Genomic DNA, 19359 nt, shown 5'->3' on the forward strand with positions numbered 1-19359 from the left:
GGCACCACATTAATTTTAGTTTGCTGCAGTGAATGCCCTGTACGGAGGCTTGATGGCTCTCTTCACTACCCCTTCATAGAAAGCTAGGCAGCTTGATGCATCCAAGTTGGCGGAACACAAATGTACTTAGCTAAGTACAGATGTGGGCATGCTGTCGCTTGAAGGGGCAAGATCAGGGCAGAGGTAGGAAAGGCTGGTCAAGCAGAAGGTGAATTCAACCACATGGGTGCAGTTACTGGGAAATGGCACCACTTGGGGCTCTCTGACCAGCAAGATGTGAGTGAATGCCTCCAGGATCCTCCAGAGTTATTCTGTGGGAATCATTCCATGGAGCTGGCTTATTGCCATTTTATTTGTTTTATTCTAATCTGCATGTATAAGGCTGGCATGTCTATATTTCTATTGAATAATCCCAGACTTTATGTAGGCTGTCCTTAGAAGCTTGGAAATACATTTCCTTTCCCTACTGACTTTACCCTTTCCTGCTTGACAAGCATTCATCTTCCCCACCACCACCTCCACTCCCCTCTATCTCGGCACTAGAGGGTCATTGCTTCCTTTGGTTTGTTTACTTGTTTGAGCATTTGGAATCATCAGTAACATTTGCAGAAGTGTGCGCAGCTCGTGGGCTGCTGCTGGTCCAGCGGGGGAAGCATAAGAGCACATGGTCTAGGAGTCCAGGACTATTGTGTGTTACAATTTCAGGGGCCAGTGTGTTTGGTGCACAGTGTAGCCTGGAGAAGTTTTTGGGTGAAACGGTTGTAGATGGAGAGCCTTTGCCAAGATCAGAAAAACGTTAAAGGTGTTACCAATCCCTCTCAGATGGTCATGTGCTGCCCTGTGCTTCCTCTGCTCTTGCTGCGGAATATCAGTCTCCGTCTTCATGCCTTTTTGAAGCTACTACATCCCAGAATGGCTGTGGTAGTGACCAGTTGCAGTATTGCGGTGAACACACGTGGCTTCATTAAATGAATTGGGTGGAAGGCTCTTGCTGGTTAGAAGGAGGGCTTCACGGGGGGGTGGACTGGACGGCTCCAAGGGGATGTGCTGTTCAAAACCTGCCAGTGGTGTTAATGATAAAATTAGCACTTGAGGGTGGCTGCTTTGGCCTCAGCTCTCTTCCCAGTGGACAAGTGCCCACATCCCAGCACTGCCACTGGACCCTTCGTCAACAGTCTTAACGAAGGAGTCCAAGTCCCATGAGAGCAGCGTAGAGAGTACTCCCCTCATTGCTAGCAGGGTGTGTTTGGTGAGGGGACAGGGTGGGGAAATTTGCTTCCCTACTTTGCTGATAAACTAAAGGGCTGTGTGTCCTAGGGCTACCCCCTGGCACCTTTTGTCAGCACTAAATTCCTACACAGAGTCCAAGGGGAAAGGAGAGCAGTAGCTCCTGGCCTAACTCCAGCTATCATGACGAGCATCAATGATGGTGGGAGAGGGATGCCCAGGAACGCACGTGGCATTTCAGTGGGCTTTGGTCATGTCCCTGGGCAGTGGCTCTCTGGGCCCAAGTGTGAGCATGGGACTGAATCTCTTTAGAGGGCTGACAGATGTTTCTCTTTCCTCCTCTGTCCTCACAGCTCCTTGCCAGAAGAGAAAAGCAAAACCAGCTCTTCCTTTGAGACCTGTCCAAAGCCAAATGAGAAGCAGGACTTGGACCCAGCTGAGATGGACCCTGAGCAGAAGCGGAGCCGTGCCCGGGAGCGCCGGCGAGAGGGGCGCTCCAAAACCTTTGACTGGGCTGAGTTCCGCCCCATTCAGCAAGCCTTGGCGCAGGAAAGAGCCATTGCGGCAGAGTCCTCGAAGAGCAGCTCCGCAGCCTTCCCCAGGGAACACAGCACTTCGGACACAGACCCCGGGGAGCTGGAACGGGAGCGTGCTCGGCGGAGAGAGGAGAGACGCAAGCGCTTTGAGATGATCGATGCTGTGGATGGGGCAGGCGCAGAGGACATGTTGAGGATGGAGGTGGACAGGATCCCGGGCCTGCCCCTCACGGGGGAGGTGAAGCCACAGAATGTTCATGTGGAGATTGAGCAGCGATGGCACCAGGTGGAGACGACCCCTCTGCGTGAGGAGAAGCAAATCCCCATCATGCCCCTGCACCTGGCTCACCCAGATGACAGAGATGAAGGGCTCCACAAGCAGCAGCTAACCTCGCTGTTGGAGAAGGAGGTAAAATGAGAGTAGGGAGCAGGCCAGGGTTTTGGCTCCAAAGGGCTCTTTAGTCTATGTGGCAATGGGCCCTCACATTACACCAGGGCAGGTTGCAGCTGGAAGGTTGTCACAGGTTGACTGTATTGCTCCATTAAGAGCAAAGGGGATAAGTGGACACTATAGGGCCCCTTTGGGGGAAATACAGGGACCAGGCTCGTAGCCCTGGTGTTTCCCTTTCTCTTCCAATTTGATTGGCTTTTCCCTGCTTCCACGTCTCCTGGAAGGACAGTTAATGCAATGGGGATCCTTTGCAATCCAGCCCAGAGGCTGTGGTGGTTGGTAACAAGCCTTCCATGGTGACCTGAGCAGGTCCTGAACCCAGTCCAAGTGTATTAATGCTCTCTGAAATCAGGTGTCCGCTTCTGACCTTGTAATTCTGAGTGTGATTTTGTGTGTGTGTGTGTGTGTGTGTGTGTGTGTGTGTGTGTGTGAGCGCGCGTGCACATGTGCACACAGCTCAGCTGACCCACACACCTTGTAAGTGTACAAAGCTGGTTCTGGTTATCTGCCACCTACAATGAGCAGTCTTGTGTTGCTGAAAACCGAAAAGAAAGTTGATGGCATAAATTAGTTAAAGGAGGGATAGGAAGCTCAGCTCACTTGAAGCGCCCCATGTCTGGTATGACACGAATCGGTTGCCGCAGGTCAGAGTTAAAGTGTATTAACAGAGCTCTGAGGGGCCCAAGACTGGACTAGCCAAGAGCAGTGCCAGTCAGAAATGAGCTGTGGTTGGGGGGAAGGAGAGCTTGTCTGGATTATGCCTGGCTCCTTCCAGTGCTGTTAATCCCTCATTTCAGCGAGCTTTGAGCGTTAACTAAATTCACAATGTTGAGGTTTGGGGTATTTAGTCTCAGGGAGGAGGGTTGGTCATATTAAATAAAGCTCAACTCCTAGAGGGACAAGAGGAGAGAGCTCCATGCTGAGTGCTTTTGAACCACTTCCTCCTATGCTTCCTCAGCCAGCCCTTAGGCTTCTGTCTTTGTCCATTTCCAACAGTTGGAGCAGAGTCAGAAGGAGGCGTCGGACCTCCTGGAGCAGAACCGGGTCCTGCAGGACCAGCTGAAGGTGGCCCTGGGCAGAGAGCAGAGTGCCAGGGAAGGTTACGTGTTGCAGGTAGGAGAGCGAGAGAGCAACATCTCCCATCTATCGCTGCACCTGCAAATGAACCTGTCGGGCTTCAGTCCAGGGTGCTCGTGAGTGCATCCAGCATGGACCAGAACAGTACAAAACCTACTGTGCCCCAAGAGTCTTTAGCCTGTCTTAAATGCTGCCATCATCCATTCCCAGCTTCGTAAAAGAGCATTTGTGTGTAGACACAGAAGATATGATGGCCACTAAGGCTGTATCTAGATTACATCCCTCTTTCGACAGAGGGATGTAATTTAGGCACTTCACAATTGCAAATGAAACCGGGATTTGAATTTCCCGCGCTTCATTTGCATAATCACATAATGGCGCTCTTTCGAAAAAGTGCTATTTCGAAAGTAAAACCATGGCCTAGATGTTTACAGAAGGCTTTTTCAAAAGTTCCTGTAAACATCTAGACCATGGTTTTACTTTCGAAATAGCACTTTTTCGAAAGAGCACCATTATGTGATTATGCAAATGAAGCATGGGAAATTCAAATCCCAGCTTCATTTGCAATTTCGAAGTGCCTAATTTTCATCCCTCTGTCGAAAGAGGGATGTAATCTAGACGTACCCTAAGATTCCACTCAAGGAAAATGAACCCTAGAGGCATTGTGGATGCAACCTTGACAAAGTTCACTTGGATGTCAGATGTTGATGTGTGCACAGAGTCCCATCTCCTTTTTCCTGTGCATTTATGGCTCTAAATTCTCCTCTGGCCACACGGCCTTTCTTAGGGAACACAGTGGCTGTATTAAAGGCTGGTGGCTCTGAACCAGGCCTGGACTTGCATTTGGAGCGGTTAGGAAAGGAGAGAGGAGCTGCAGCTATTCTCTCCCCGTTCTCTGATAGGCTCTTAGATACAGCTCAAGAAGTCTCCAGCAGTGCCCCTGAAAGAAAAGGCAAAGCCTGTGGAGCTGCAGCAGGCTGGCTCAGCAAGAATTCCTTTTCCTGAGATCTAGGTGGAGTTTTAGCTGCTGAGTTCTGTATGGTCAAATGTGCTGTGGGACAAGTTGGCTAATGGCTGTGCTCTGCATAGCCACATGGTAGTGGGGAGGGGAGACAAAGGGAAGGGGCTGAGTTTGTCATAAAAGGCTCAGTCCAAGGAAGGCAAGAAGCACCATGTGTGCCCGGTTACCCCTCTGGCTGAGAGGGATTTATCTGTTGGTATTTGTAGTATGGGAAGGCTCAGAGGCCCCAGTCAGGATTAAGGACCCCTGCTGTGTGAATATATAGGAAGACACAGTCCCTGCCCCAGGACTTACAATTCAAGCTGCACTGAGGAGCTACAAAGAGCCTCCTGTGCAGTGTTTGTCTGGAAGGAGGGAGTCGCAAACTGGGGTCTCTGAGGAGGGAGGGATTCCCTAGGGTTTGAAATGAGTGGAGATCCTTCCAGGACGAAAACTAAATGGGCCTAGCAAAGTAGCCACCTGCACTGCAGAGAAAGCACCATCAGTTTCCAAGTGGGGAGACCTTCTCTCAACGTGCGACTGCCGACCAGACTTGGGAGCTCTACTTAGTCCCCTTGAAGTAGAAGAGCTGACAAGAAAAAGGGCTTGTAGGGGAGGGATAAAGGTCTTGGAGGGGCCCTCCAATGGGGCGGGAAGAAGAAAGCTAGACAATTCCTGTGTATATTAGCAGATTTCCAAATGTCCATTGGATTTGCCACTTCATTATCTGCAGCTGTAGCTTCCTCCTCTTAGTCTGTGTTTGATCTTCTGTTATGGCAGCAGTTCAATTTTGGCTATAGGCCCTGGGCAGGATCCCACATTTCCCCAACAACAGACCAACCGCAGCTTCCTACCTCCCTGAGACTGGAGCCTAGCAAATAGTAGACTAGCACAAAATTGGCTACCAAAACCTGCTTCACCATGCTTGACACTGAGTTGACCTTAGTGCCTTTGAAATTAGGACTAAGAGCAAGAATCAAATACCCCAGCTGGTGGGGGCAAGTCAGCTCTAATATAGTACCAACCAGCCCACTTTTTCATCTAAACCAGTGGTTCCCAAACTTTTCGGCATCACGCTCCCTTTTTTGATTTTTTGAAACCCCCCCTCCCCCCCAACTCCCCCATAGCAGCAAAACTTGATTGGGGAGGGGGAGGCTGAGTCACCTTGTGCTCCCCCTGGAATTTCGGCACGCCCCCCAGTTTGGGAACCCATGATTTAAACCTTTTTTAAGAGTTTGAAAATGTCTGTCTTCCCCCTCCCTGCCTTTGATGGCTGCCTTTGTATTTCCTAAGTTGGGTGGGAAGGAGCAGAGCCAAAATTCCATGTGAAAATTGAGTGTTTCTAGTCCAGCAAGAACCCTGTTCCCGGTCAACCATCAATTTATTAAGGGTCATGGTTGGTGCCCCACCACTAGCAGTTTTTAAATCAAGTTTGGATGTTTTTCTTAAAGTTATGCTCTGTTATATTAGAAACCTACTCTGGCCTGTGTCGTACAGGAGGTCAGACTAAATGATTGTATGGGCCCTGCAGTGGAATGTATGGATCTTTAATTTCGGCACTACTCTGCAGACCCAGAAAGTCTGAGTACACTTTAGAGTGCTTACCTGAATGGAGCTCCTGCATTTTTAAGGTCTTGCCCATGCCCAGGCCTTACCCTTTAACAGATACCTTTCATGGGCATGAACATTGTTGGCTCTAGACTGGCCTCAAACAATCTGCACATTTCTTAATCATATCAAAACTGTTGAACAATAGCCAGTACTGACGCATGCACCTTGCACTGAAGCCCTTTCTGAGCTCTTGTAACCCCCTCTGACATTTCTTGCTGATAAGTTTAATCACAATAGAAATATCTTGAACCCTTTGAATTCTAACTGGTGGGAAAGCGCTAGCACTCGCGCTTTTTCTTTTCGATACCTGAACTGTCTTCCAGTGCTGGTGAGGGAGGGAGTCACTTTACTAACCTCTCCGGGGTGGACATTCTTGCATGTTTTGGTGTTAAGCATGACTTTAATGTAACATAACTGAGTGTCACATCTGTGGGCTTTCCCTACCAGTAAACAGAGTACAGCAATGCAGGCCAAATTCCTAGGCTTAACACTGTGCTTCTTTTGCCTCTTCTCATTTGTGTATTTCTCTTAAAGATATATAATTTCTGTCGACTTATGCATGACTCTCTTTGTGAGTTTTCTCTTTGCATGCTACACTACTTTGGTTTGAATCTCACAAAGGTTTGTTTGTTTTTATTTTACATTCTCATCATACCTGTGTTTTCCCTTTCACTTGTCTTTTTTTACAGGTAGAAAGATTAGCTCCTCCTTACTCTTAAGATTTTAGTAATAAGATTTTTTTTTTAAAAGATGAGCAATCAGATGAAGAAGCCTGTTTAGCCATAACAGAAATGACATCATTATGGCAGCCATCTCCTCTTCCTGTGGCTTGGCAGGAAGTGATGTCATTTACTTTCAGCCTCACTTTCTGTTACTGTTTTTGTTCTGAAGGACTTTGTTACCTGCAACTGTGCACTTTTTGTTTCACACCAACTAAACAAACACACTAAATAGAGCCACTCTTTTCTCCCCAGCCTGTTTCCTTCCCTCCTTCTCGTCCTCACTCCCTCCTACTCTTTTGTCTGTTTTATTTCCTATTGTTTCCTTTTCCATTGTTTTAGGTTTTTTTACTTGTTTCTCATAGCCTGTTACCTTAGAGCTGTTTCAGTGTTATCATGTGTATTTTCTGTTCATCAGAAGCCGCTATCATTCCCTTTAAAAAAAACAAACAAACAAAAAAAGTTGGTTAAAAAAAATTATGTACCAAGAACAGAAACCTTCCAAAATTGGACCATGTGGGTAGCAGTCAAAACAATCCAAGGAGCTTTCCTATGGCCAGACCTGGCCAGAGGTGTGACACTCAGAACTGGGACTCAAGTATTACTAATTTAGTATTTAATTAATTTTTTTAAGACCGAGGTGGCAGCCTCACCGTCGGGTGCCTGGCAGAGGCTCCATAAAGTCAATCAAGACCTCCAAAGTGAGCTGGAAGCTCAGTGCCAGCGTCAGGAGCTGATCAATCAGCAGATCCAGTCACTGAAGCGTAGCTATGGTGAGGCAAAGGATGTGATCCGGCATCATGAAGCGGAGATTCAGAGCCTACAGGCAAGGCTCAGTAATGCTGCAGCTGAGCTATCCATCAAAGAGCAAACTCTGGCCAAGCTGAAGAGCGACTTAAAGAGTGAGAAGGAGAAAGCCAAAGAGCAGCTGGAGGAGTGGCAGCACAGTGAGACCACTCTGAGCTCCCAGTTAAAAGCAAGTGAGCAAAAGCTAAAGAATGCAGAGGCACTGCTGCTGGAAAAGACGCAGGAGCTGAGGGATCTTGAAATGCAACAGGCTTTACAGAGGGACCACCAGAAAGAAGTGCAGAGGCTCCAGGACAGGATAGCAGACCTGAGTAGGCAGCTGAATACTAGCGAACAGGCTCGGATCCTAATGGAGGAAAAGTTGCAGAAGAATTATGAGGCTTTGTTGGAAAGCTGTGAGAAGGAAAAGCAGATTTTAATTCAGAGTTTGAAGGAGGTGGAGGATAAGGCCAGCGAGTATGAGAATCAACTTCAAAACAATGAGCAGCAGATGGAAATACTTCAGAAAGAGAAACTCAGTGCCAAGTTTGAAGGCAGTGAGATTGTCCACCAGCTAGAGGAGCAACTGGAGATGAAGGAGGCCAGCATCCAGAAGCTTGCTGAGGACATCAAGGAACTTGAACGGGAGAGAGATCAGATCAAATGTAGGTTCCAAGAACTGATGAATCAGGTTGAAGAGTCAGATAATGAAGTTGCCAAGCTGCAAGCAAAGTTGAAAATGGAAGAGAGCAACTATGATAAGCTGGAGCAGTTGTATGAGAAAGTATCAGATCAATTCCAGAGCGCACAGAAGGTGCTGGAAGAAAAGGAAGAAGAGCTGAGACACGTTAAGGAAATGCACTTGAGAATTGTTGAAAAGAAAGATCAAGACCTCAATGAGGCTTTGGTTAAAATGGCTGATCTTGGCAGCAGTTTAGAGGAAACAGAAGTAAGGTTACAAGCCAAAGAAGATGCTGTAAAAAAGTTAACTAATGTGGACTCAGTACCGTGTGCTAAAGATGTGGAGGACTTCTGCACTAATCTTGATGCTGATGAAAGTCACATTCCAGACTTGCCAGCTTCTGAGGGGCTTCTTGGTTTGAATTATGCACTAAAGGAGGAGGACAAAGGCCTTGAGACCAGCCAGAGAGAGGCTGGTGAGCAAACCATGTTGAATGTTGAAGAACTTAAGTCTCTGTTGAAGTCTACAGAGCTTCAAGACAGAGAGCCACAGCAGAAAGCCTTAGTGAAGCCTGATACAGGAACCCTAGGAGCTAAAAGGCAAAGAATTCGCTTCTCAAACATCCAGTGCCAAAAATACATCCATGCAGATGGGTCAGAGAAAAATTGGACTAGTAGCACATCTTCAGACACAAGCCAGGACAGGTCACTGTCTGAGGAAAGCATGACATCGGAACCAGCTCTTGGTTACCCAGTCTCAGGAAGCAGTGACCCTGAGACTTATCTCTCAATCATCCATTCCCTGGAAACCAAACTTTACATCACGGAGGAAAAGCTCAAAGATGTGACCATGAAGCTTGAGAGCCAGCAAGGCCATAACCAGGAAACCCTGATAGCCCTCCACAATCAGTGGACCTTTACAGAGTCCCAGCTTAGGGAGCAACTCCAAGCCAGCTTGGCTGAAGTTGGTGCTCTGGTTTCACAGCTAGAAAATGAGAGACAGGAAAAGTTCAGAATGATAAAAAATCATGTCAGTGAGCTGGGAGACTTCCAAGTGAAAAATGATCAAACCCTGATCTGCTTAGAAAAATGCAGAGAGCAACTAAGAGCTTTACCCAACTCTGACAAGGAGAAAGAGAGAGATTTGATTCTTACCACTCTGTCCAGCATGGAAAGCACCTTGTCAAATGCAGTCCAGGTCTTGCAAGGGACGCCCATCTCCTCTGATTATCAGCAGAACGAAAGCTGCATGGCTCAAACGCCACCTGCAGAAGGGAGTTTGCTGGAAGAAGAGAAATTCACTTCCCAGCAGCAGCCAGTTGAAATGTCTGATGGTGACCAGTTAAGACTGCTTTCTGAGAGGATAGCATTTGAAGCCTCCCTGATCAACCAAATAGCAGAATCTCTGAAAAATGCAAGTTCAGAGATTTCCCAGATTCTCAGAGAGATTCATGGGACAGCTGAGGTGGTTTTTTTAGAGCCAGCAAATGTTCCACATACAGCAATTGCCTTGGCCAACATCTTATCTAAGAAGCTGCTTCTGGAAGGGGAATTTTGGAGCCAGGTGGAGGAACTGAGAAAACACTTGGGCACCAGAGAAGAGGAAGGAGGCAAAACAGAAGCTGTTAGCCTTAGTTTTCCCCAAAGCCTTGTCCACACAGTAGCAGATGCGACATTGATCAGGGCAGAACTTGGTTTTGTTGCACAGACAATGAGAGATTCTTTTCATCAGAGGTTAAAAACAATTGAAGAAGACCTCCACAATACCAAAACAGCTCTCCAGCAACATAAATGCATGTTGGAGGAAATCATCAAAGCATACAGGACTTCTGAATTTGATAGGGTTATGCATCAAATTTCAGAAGCACTGGAAATTCAAAAAGATGCTTCAGAAAGAACCCAAACCTCTTGGGATAGGAGCCACCTCAAGGTGATACCATGTCAAGATTCAGCCAAGACGATGGAGGGCCGTGGTTTGCCAGACCATAGTAGTGAAGCTCTTGTTACTATTCAAGAAGACCTTGCCCAACAACTAAAAGAAAAAGCAAATGTTCTTAAAGAAATATCTGTTGCCTTGCTATCCTTATCCCCTGAGGAAGCCATACAAGATTGCCAAAAGCTCCTAAAAATTGCTCAGAGTCTTTCATATCATATGTGCATGGAAGGTCTTGAGCGCTATTCATCATTGTTAGTTCAAGATGCAATTATCCAGGCTCAGGTTTGTTATGGGGCTTGCAAAGTTAGAATTGAGTATGAAAGGGAGCTAAAGTTTTACAAAGAATCCTTGCAAGACATGGATGCTCTGTGTCAAGAGCGTGTAAAGACCGTGTCCGCCCTTCGTGAGGAATATGAAGACTTGCTTCGAAAGCAGCAGAGTGAATATGCCGAGATGATAGCTATCATTGAAAGGGAGAACATAGACCTTAAGGCAAAAGTGTCTCAGCTGGACAATCAGCGAAGGCTCTTGGAGGAAGAAGAGCACAAACACAGCAAAAACTTGTGTGAGTTACAAGGCCGATATGAGGAGGAGATGCACAATGTGATTGAACAGTTGAATAGGACAGAGGACACTCTGAAGGCAGAGAGGACAGAGGGCCTAAATCAACTTGATGCCATCGTACGAGATAAGCAAAACATGGAGCGATATCACTTTGAGCAAATGCAAATGTTGGAGGACAAGTTCCAGGCCAAGATAAAGGAATTGCAAATCATCCACAACGAGGAACTGCATACTTTGCAGGAGCATTACAACCAGAACTTGCAGCGCTTACAAGAAACACTAGACAATTACCAGAGGCAGCACCCAGAAGCCTTGCCTTCCGAAGGGCCTGAAACCAGTGACCAGAAAGTGTGGGCAACAGATCAGCCCGAGGGCAGGATGCAGATCTCTGAGAATGAGTTAAATTCCATGCACGGTTTGAGAGAGCGCATTCAAGAGCTGGAGGCCCAGATGAATGCCATGAGAGATGAGTTGGAGAACAAGCACGTGGAGGGGAATGCTTCAGCACTGAGGGAAAAATACCAGAAAGACTTTGAGAACCTGAAGGTTTTGAATATGTTTAATTTTACCCAATAACCCTTCCTTCCTATCAATGCAATGTTCCAGTTTGTTGGAAAGCCCTTGTAGGACATATGGTTCCTCCTGCAGGGACTAAGGAACAACAATGCCTATAAGACCTAGGATAGTTAAGAGAAACTAAACCAATTAAAATGACCTGTAAAATCTCTCTCTGTGCACATTCGTTTTCTCCATGCTTCCCTTCTCTGTGCAGGGATGCATTCTAGATATATTACTTAGGGCATCCACTCCCTTGTACCTAGCTGTTTTAAAAAAAAAAAAAACCAACAACTTGAGCACAATGAGAGAGAATTATTTGATTGGAAACAGTGGCACAGACTGCTAGTGATTTAGTGGTGGGAATCCGGCTCCAAAATGGCTGTAATAATGTCACACTGTAAGCAAGCCACCTCAAACATGAACATTGCAGAGTCTTCCCCTCATGCCTGATTCATGTGTTCCGGGAAAAGCAACTTCAGAGTTGTCTCTTCCGTTCTGATCAAAGTCTCCATCCAGCGCCATTGCCTTCAGAGCCCTAATGAGGAATGTACATGTATGCTCTCAAAACACAGATTTGTGGGAAGGGGGGGGAATCTGGCTGGGTAAGAGAGGACAAGTTCTAGAGACAAAAAATGAATACTAATCTTGGCTTTATGTGGCTAACAGGGAAATCCAATGTTGCTGTTTTTTTCCAGCAGCTTTTTACATAACAAACAGTGCACAGTTGTTGGAGCCCAGAAGTAGGTACAGAAACAAAGTCTGAAGGAAAAGGAGCAATGGCTACAAAATGCCTTTACACTGAATGCTCCATCATTCAGGGCTGGCTAGAAAAGCAGAACCCTGCATTACAGCTTCTAAAGACTGTTGATTTTTGAACTTGAGACCATTTCCAGCTGGGAGCTCATTCTGTAGCAGTGAAATATGAACTTGCAAACAGTGCTCCAGCTAATTTCCAGGTTGAATATGGAGCTTGGAAATATGGAGCAAGGTCCCAGGTTCATGGGCAGAAGCAAGCCAGAGGCGCTTGCAAGGGAGCAGTAATCCCTCCGAGTCAGCAAAGAGATTTGAAAGTAAGGAGCATGCCGGAGTCCAGCAGCAGCATTAGAGCACAGTGCAATCTGGAAGGGTTGGAAGCATGAGATGGGGGCTAGGGTTTATGCCAGCTTCTGGATACGTGGATTTTTTAGCCTGGAAAGAAAGGTAGTCTGCCCTAGCCTCTCTGCCTTCTCCTGAAAAGCAAACCCATCATTTGGCAAGGAGTCTGGATAGCTCAGAGTGTTAAGGACAGGAACAGCATTTCTGAAATGCACAAGTGTGGGTATCTGTTGCCATTACTTCCACAGACTGTACCAAACTCCAGCTAAAAAGACCTTGAAATCAGCGTGTCGGGCAACATGCCGTTTTCCAAATAGGGCCAGGGAGGAGCGTTCTTGCTTCACAAACAATTCTTTCTGTTATGCATCCCACAGTAGCCTTTTCACTGCTTCCAAACTCGAACTGCCATTAGACCTTACTGCCTCAGCGATTTTCAAACTGACTCCCTGGTGGAGACTGCTGGAAACCTGAAGTTTGCCAGATGGAAAAACAATAGAGCAGTAACCTTTGGCAGAACTGTCTTGAGGAAGGGCAGAGATATTCAGGGGACAGAAACAAAAATAAAATGTTAATCTTGGTTACTAGAAAGCTAACTGAGGCACTTAGAGAGAGAGAGAGAGAGAGAGAGAGAGAGAGAGATTCTCCTTAGCACACTGGAGAGCTTTATAAATCTCACTAATACATATATAGGCTTGAGCATACTGTTGGGTATTCTTGGGTGCAGACTTGTGCATTTACAGCAATGCATTTGCAATAGAATAAATACTGTACCTACAACTCAATGTTGAGAAGTACTTTGCAATTTTCCTCCCTGTGTTATGACTGAAGATAAGAATGTTATCAAAGCAAGGCTGCCTCACCTTGATACTCAGTCAGCCAAGTCCAGATAGATTATGGCACTGAGTTATTAGCAAGGAACAAGGCAGAGAAAATGAAAAATGCCTCAGGATAAAAACTACCATTTCAGTGGTAGTTGCAACCCTAAATTGCAACTTCTGTAGCCTGCACTGGAGATTCGGGCTTTGAAGAGAGACTGGAAAGCACAAAATTAATTGCTTTTCAAAATGAGGAAGTGATAGTCTGGTGAGAGCCTGTTACAGGACAGCTCCATCCTCTGCAAACTCGCCGGTAACCTCCTTCCTCACCCAAATAGAGCACTGTAGCTGCAGCTTAAACGGGCTCTACGCTCATGACTTCAGAGACCTCACACATGGTTCTTCTGATGCCTCCCCAGCATATCAAGTGGTTCTCCAACCCTCAGCCCCTACACATGCCTGTTGGTGCATCCGAGTCTTGGCCTGCAGAACATCCTGGCACTTACCACCACATGCCACTCCTTTACAGAGAAGTTTGGGATGGGAGAACATGAGAATGATTCCTGGGTGCGTGAAGCTGTCCTGAGAGCAGCAAGTGCACAAAGGAAGCGAAGGGGCCTGAGGGGAGAGTGGGAAGCTTGGTGGGGGCAAGGAGGGCATGAACTCCTGCCCAGATGGGGGAGATGGGGAGAGCAAGGCTCTGGAAGTAGATACAGCAGAAGATAGGAAGCTAGCAAAGAGATGGTTGGGATGCAACTGTGTTAATACATTTTCCTTCACTCAGGGCCTGATGCCAACCCTGCTGATGTTCATGCTGGTCTGTGCGTTCACTCCAGTGGGTGTTGGTTCAGGCCCTAGAGCATTTTGAAAATAGAACTCCCTTCCCCTCCCTCCCCTCAGCCAGCTGTTGGGCACTCCTTTCCCAGTAGTATTAGAGCTGGGGAGGAACCCCTACATCTGCCAGTCTGCCCTCTGGCTAGGGCAGGGCTGGGCCCTTCTATGTGCTTACTCCTTCATTGTCTGTCTCTCCATCTGTTTGCTGATGTGCACTGTGTTCTTCTTCCCCGCATTTGGGGCTCTGTGTGTGTTTGTGTTCGCTACAGGCTCCTTGCCTGAAAGGCCCTCGCTCCAGACCTTCTGCTAGGAAGGTAAATTTCAGCTCGTTCTCTTCCGTTTTCAGGCGACATGTGAACGAGGGTTTGCAGCCATGGAAGAGACACATCAGAAGAAGATTGAGGATCTGCAGAGGCAACACCAACGGGAACTGGAGAAACTGCGGGAGGAGAAAGATCGCCTGCTAGCAGAAGAAACAGCCGCTACCATCTCCGGTAAGAGGCCAGCAAAGTAGCTGCTCTACTGATGTGTGATGATGGGGGGGGTGAGGGAACGATCCTTCATCTGTGTGCATGAGGAAATGATGGGATGGATGGAACACTCAGGACAAGACAGGGTGGACAACGTGCTGCATGATCAGTCCAGAGCACTGGAGCTGGTCTCTAGTCTGGTGGTGGGAGACCAGGGTGGGTGAAAGGAACAAGGACCCTGGAATATAATCGGGGGAGTGTGTACTGGCTCTGGGGCATGGTTAGATATGGGGCAAGGGCTGATGGCTCTCCATCAATCGCCCCCTAAGCCCCGCTCTATCTCTTGTTCTGATGTTCCTCCCCTTAGCAGTGATGTAGCCCAGTCAGTTTTCTGTTCCATCTGAGGGAGACATTACTTATTGCTGGGGCTAATTTATTACCCATTCCACAGTGACTTCGTTCTTTCGTGCTTATGAGCATTTAAAATGCCCGAACACAGGCCTTGTGCATTCAGAGTCCCATAACTCAGGGAATAAACTGTGAATCAGGCAATTGTTGAACTTTATTAAAAAGTAAGATTTGCAGAAGCCCTTTCGCTGCTTTATGGCCAGTGCCATGTAATAAATGATTGTGAAATAGGGAAATGACTCACCAAAGTGATTCACATTTGGGGGGGGGGGCTAGTTGTAAATGCACTGCCTCCTGCAGAGCATTAATCCTCTTCCTGTCCTGTGTAGCCATCGAAGCCATGAAAAACGCCCACCGTGAGGAGCTGGAGAGGGAGCTGGAGAAAACCCAGCGCTCCCAGATCAGCAGTGACAACTCGGACATTGAGGCCCTCAGGAAGCAGTACTTGTAGGTTTTTCTCTCCCCATCCTCCTCTTCCCCTCCCCCGCCCCCCGACTATGTGCTGCTAACGCTCTACACAGCTTGACTCACCAGACACGTTTTTACTCCTCTTGGAAGTGAGACACTGGGACAGAGTCAGACTGTTCTAGAAGGTGATGTGGAAGCTCCTTTTAGTGCCCCTCCTTCTTAACCTGTGCTCTGCCAGTGTCCCTCAGTCCTGGCCTGCAGTCCCCTGCCATCCCTGTTGTAGATTCCCAGAAATCTTTAAGTGATACCCGTATCTGCATTATTCCCTTTGTTACAGTTAACCTAGCATGTGGATGCATGGAGGTGTTTTCCACCCTGCTGGAACTTTGTTATTGCTCAGTCAAATCTGTTTGCACAATGCAAAAGCACAAGCCTTCGGTGAGGACCAGATCTGTGTTAATACAGGAGTTGGATGAAGAGCTGAGTTGCTTTATCCCACATATAATATATCTGTGCTCAGCCCGGTCCACCCGCGCATAGTCTTTCCCTCTGAGCTGAGAACAAGCATGGTAGCTTTCAGCCTAAAGAATCATTTTTAAGTGATCAAAGGACGTGCCTAAACTGTGGGTGCCAGAGGTGGATAGGAAGGGGTTTCAGGAAAGGAGGATGTTAGCTGGCCACCTGGACTTGAGAGTCTTTCAAAAGCAGAGAGTCTCCCTCACCTTCCAGGCAGATGTCCTGCTATCCTTGGGCTGTGGGCTTCATCGCTGGAAAGCTGTGGACATGGCCCCAGCCTATCTGCCTCTTGGTTTTGCCCCGCTGCAGGGAGGAGCTGCAGTCGGTCCAGCGGGAACTGGAAGTCCTTTCAGAGCAGTACTCCCAGAAGTGCTTGGAGAACGCTCACTTGGCCCAGGCCCTGGAGGCTGAGAGGCAGGCCCTCCGCCAGTGCCAGCGAGAGAACCAGGAGCTCAACGCACACAATCAGGTGAGGCAGCAGCTGCCCTAGAGCTCCTCGCCTGGTCACTGCTTTCAATGGGATTTTTGGAGGAGGGCATGGCTTCTTCTGGGGGAAGAGAAGTTGGAGGCAAAGCCAGCCAGCTGTGTCTGCTCTGCTGTCCTGAGCCTAAGTAATAACATTAAAGTGATGTTCAAAGTAAGCTAGCACCAAAACAGCCTCAAGGCAGGGAGCTGGCCCAGATTGGTCCCCAGGACCTGACAGTGTCTGCATTCCTCTAGCTGTCTTCCCCCCCCCCCCACTCCCCCCTATGCAATTCTGCATAGTTCAAATGGGGCTGAATGCATGGGGAGTCCCACAGAGGGAACCTTGCAAGGCAACTGAGGACAAAACAACCAATGACAGCATTTGATAGGAATAATCCTATAACTCTTCTGCTTACAAAGTGACTCTTTCTTCTTTCCAGGAGCTGAATAACCGCCTAGCTGTGGAGATCACACGGTTACGGACTGGGGAGGGCGGGGGAGAGGCTGCTGGCTCACCTCTCACGCAGGGCAAGGATGCCTATGAGTTGGAGGTAAGTGCCCTGGTCCCTTTACTAGCAGCTGCACAGGACCAGGAGGTAGACCCAAAGAAGCTGGTCTCTGCTTTGATGACTAAAGGCATTGCAGATAGTCCCAGCTGCAGATGGGCAAGGAGCAGTGTAGGCCTTGATCCCTGCCTCGCTCATGAATGACCCAAGATCCATCTCAGGCTCTCATAAAGAAATGCCCTGCCGTTAGACTAGGAAGAGTGGGGAGGGGTGGTTAGAAGGACAGTAAAATCGCGCACGGTGTGATCTGAGAATGAGACGAGCCAACAGCTCCTGGGTTCTAATCCCGCTTCTTTCTCTGGTTCCTCTGCTAGCCTTCGGCACATTATCTAACCTCTACCTTCCGTTTTTCAGCCCTAATGTGGTTGGTTGAGAGATATTTAGGTACAGGCATGTGCGAGTGTAATTCATTGTCAGCACAAACTCCAGGCACAGCTTTCTCTCCAAGTGGGCCCCATCTTTGAACTGCCCCAAAGAACAGCCTGGACTGAACTATCATAGAACTGTAGGGCTGGAAGGGACCTCAAGAGGTCATTTAGTCCAGTCCCCTGCACTCAAGGCAGGACTAAGTATTATTTAGACCAGTGGTTCTCAACCGTGGACCATTTGGCTCCCCAGGGGCCACGCCCTACCTCTAGGGGGCCACATGGAAAAAACGGAACATTAGGTAAATTATGTACCTTTTTTTCCAACTAACAGCGGCTATGAGGGGGGCCACAGAGGTAAACGAGGCTCCGAAGGGGGCCATGAGCAAAAAGTTGAGAAACACTGATTTAGACCATCCCTGACAGGTGTTTGGCTAAGCTGCACTTAAAAATCTCCAGTGATGGAAACAACCTCCCTAGGCAATTTAATCCAGTGCTTAGCCACCCTGACAATTAGGACGTTTTTCCTAACGTCCAACCTAAACCCCTCTTCCTTCTGTTTAAGCCCATTGCTTCTTGTCCTATCCTCAGATGTTAGAGAACAACGTATCTCCCTCATCCTTATAACATCCTTTATGTACCTGACAAATGTTATGTCCACTTTGTCTTCTCTCCTTCAGACTAAACAAACCCAACTATTTTAATCTTCCTTCATAAGTCATGTTTTCTAGACCTTTAATCATTTTTGTTGCTTTTCTAAGGACTTTCTCCAGTTTCTAAAATGTGGCACCCAGAACTGAGCACAATACTCCAGTTGAGGCCTAATCAGCATGGAGTAGAGCTGAAGAATTACTACTTGCAGGGCCAGATGACCGTTTTGCGGGGCCCGGGGCAGCATAATTCTGCGGGGCCCCCCCTTTGCCACGGCGCATGCGCGGGGCTTTCTGAAGCCCGGGGCCCGGGGCGGCCACCCCGTTCTCCCTGCCGTATATCCGCCCCTGACTACTTGTGTCTTGCTCACAACACTCCTGTTAATACATTCCAGAATGAAGTTTGTTTTTTTGCAGCAGTGTTACACTGTTGACTCCTATTTAGCTTGGGATCCACTATGACCCCTAAATCCCTTCCTAGATAGTCATGTCCCATTTTGTATGCATGCAAACTGATTATTCCTTCCAAAGTGGAGTACTTTGGATTTGTCCGTATTGAATTTCATTCTATTTGTTTGTCCAGATCATTTTGAGTTTCAGTGCTGTCTTCCAGTGCACTTGCAACTCTTTCCAGTGTGGTATCGTCCGCAAATTTAATACTCTCTGCCATTATCTAACTCATTGATGAAGATATTGGACAGAACTGGAACCAGATCTAATGCCCATGGGACCCTACTTGATATGTCCTTCCAGCTTGACTGTGACCGGCTAATAACTACTCTTTGGGAACAGTTTTCCAACCAGTTACGCACCTGCCTGTTAATAGCCCCACCTAGGTTGTATTTCCCTAGTTTGTTTGAGACAGTCATGTGAAATAGTATCACAAGCCTCACTAAAGTCAAGATAGACCACATGTACCACAAGGTTTGTTATGCTGTCAAAGAAATCTTCTGGTTTCACATGATTTGTTCTTGACAAATCCATGCTGTTACTTGAGACCTACTTGCTCATTTATTACCTGATCAGACTCAATGGGCTCCCTGTTACTCCTGAAGCTGTCGCTTACTGTATCTTTCTAGTGTGTGTGTGAGCCTATGTTTCTGGGTGAAAATGCCTGGTCTCTGTTTCCCTACAGGTACTATTGCGGGTCAAGGAATCCGAAATCCAGTATCTGAAGCAGGAGATCAGCTCCCTCAAGGATGAACTGCAGACTGCACTGAGGGTAATGCCTAGGGCAGGGCTGTTTCTGAACGCCCTCTGTCCTGTATGGGTTTGCTCATTTTCAGGGGGGAGTTAACTAACTATTTTTAAGAGTTGAATCAGCATTTAAACATTGCTCTGCCTTAACTGACACGGCCACTTGTGGGTTATTGACTTTGTGCTATAAATGAAGTCTCTGGAAGCATCAAACCAGGATTTGTTTTGGTCTCTTCCTGGAAAGATTTGACCTTACATGGTTTTGTCCTAGTTTTCTGTGACATCAGATTTTAAATGCCCTGTGTTAAATACACAAACCCTGCGAATAGCATAAGAGATTAATTTGCTGAAGTATGTTCTCAACATTTTAGTTCCATGCCATTTTCCTGATTTAAACAGAAAGCCACAAACAATACATTCTGCA

At 47.4% G+C, this 19359-nt stretch overlaps 1 protein-coding gene across 14 annotated transcripts in view; it reads left to right on the forward strand.

Moving 5' to 3' along the window:
* MPRIP (myosin phosphatase Rho interacting protein) overlaps positions 1–19359 on the forward strand; it is a 191631-nt gene that overhangs the window by 155646 nt on the left and 16626 nt on the right. For 12 of the 14 annotated variants that reach the window (XM_089769309.1, XM_089769310.1, XM_089769308.1 and 9 more), the window contains 8 exons: positions 1581–2172; positions 3211–3327; positions 7256–11134; positions 14237–14384; positions 15098–15215; positions 16002–16161; positions 16598–16708; positions 18874–18960. In XM_089769309.1, coding sequence (XP_089625435.1) covers positions 1581–2172; positions 3211–3327; positions 7256–11134; positions 14237–14384; positions 15098–15215; positions 16002–16161; positions 16598–16708; positions 18874–18960 — 5212 coding nt within the window. The remainder of the gene's footprint in view (positions 1–1580; positions 2173–3210; positions 3328–7255; positions 11135–14236; positions 14385–15097; positions 15216–16001; positions 16162–16597; positions 16709–18873; positions 18961–19359) is intronic. The other 2 variants (XM_075899728.2, XM_075899727.2) reach the window with 1 other exon arrangement.

This window comes from Pelodiscus sinensis, chromosome 15, assembly GCF_052426305.1.
Source record: "Pelodiscus sinensis isolate ZL-2025 chromosome 15, ASM5242630v1, whole genome shotgun sequence".
Taxonomy (NCBI): Eukaryota; Metazoa; Chordata; order Testudines; family Trionychidae; genus Pelodiscus; species Pelodiscus sinensis.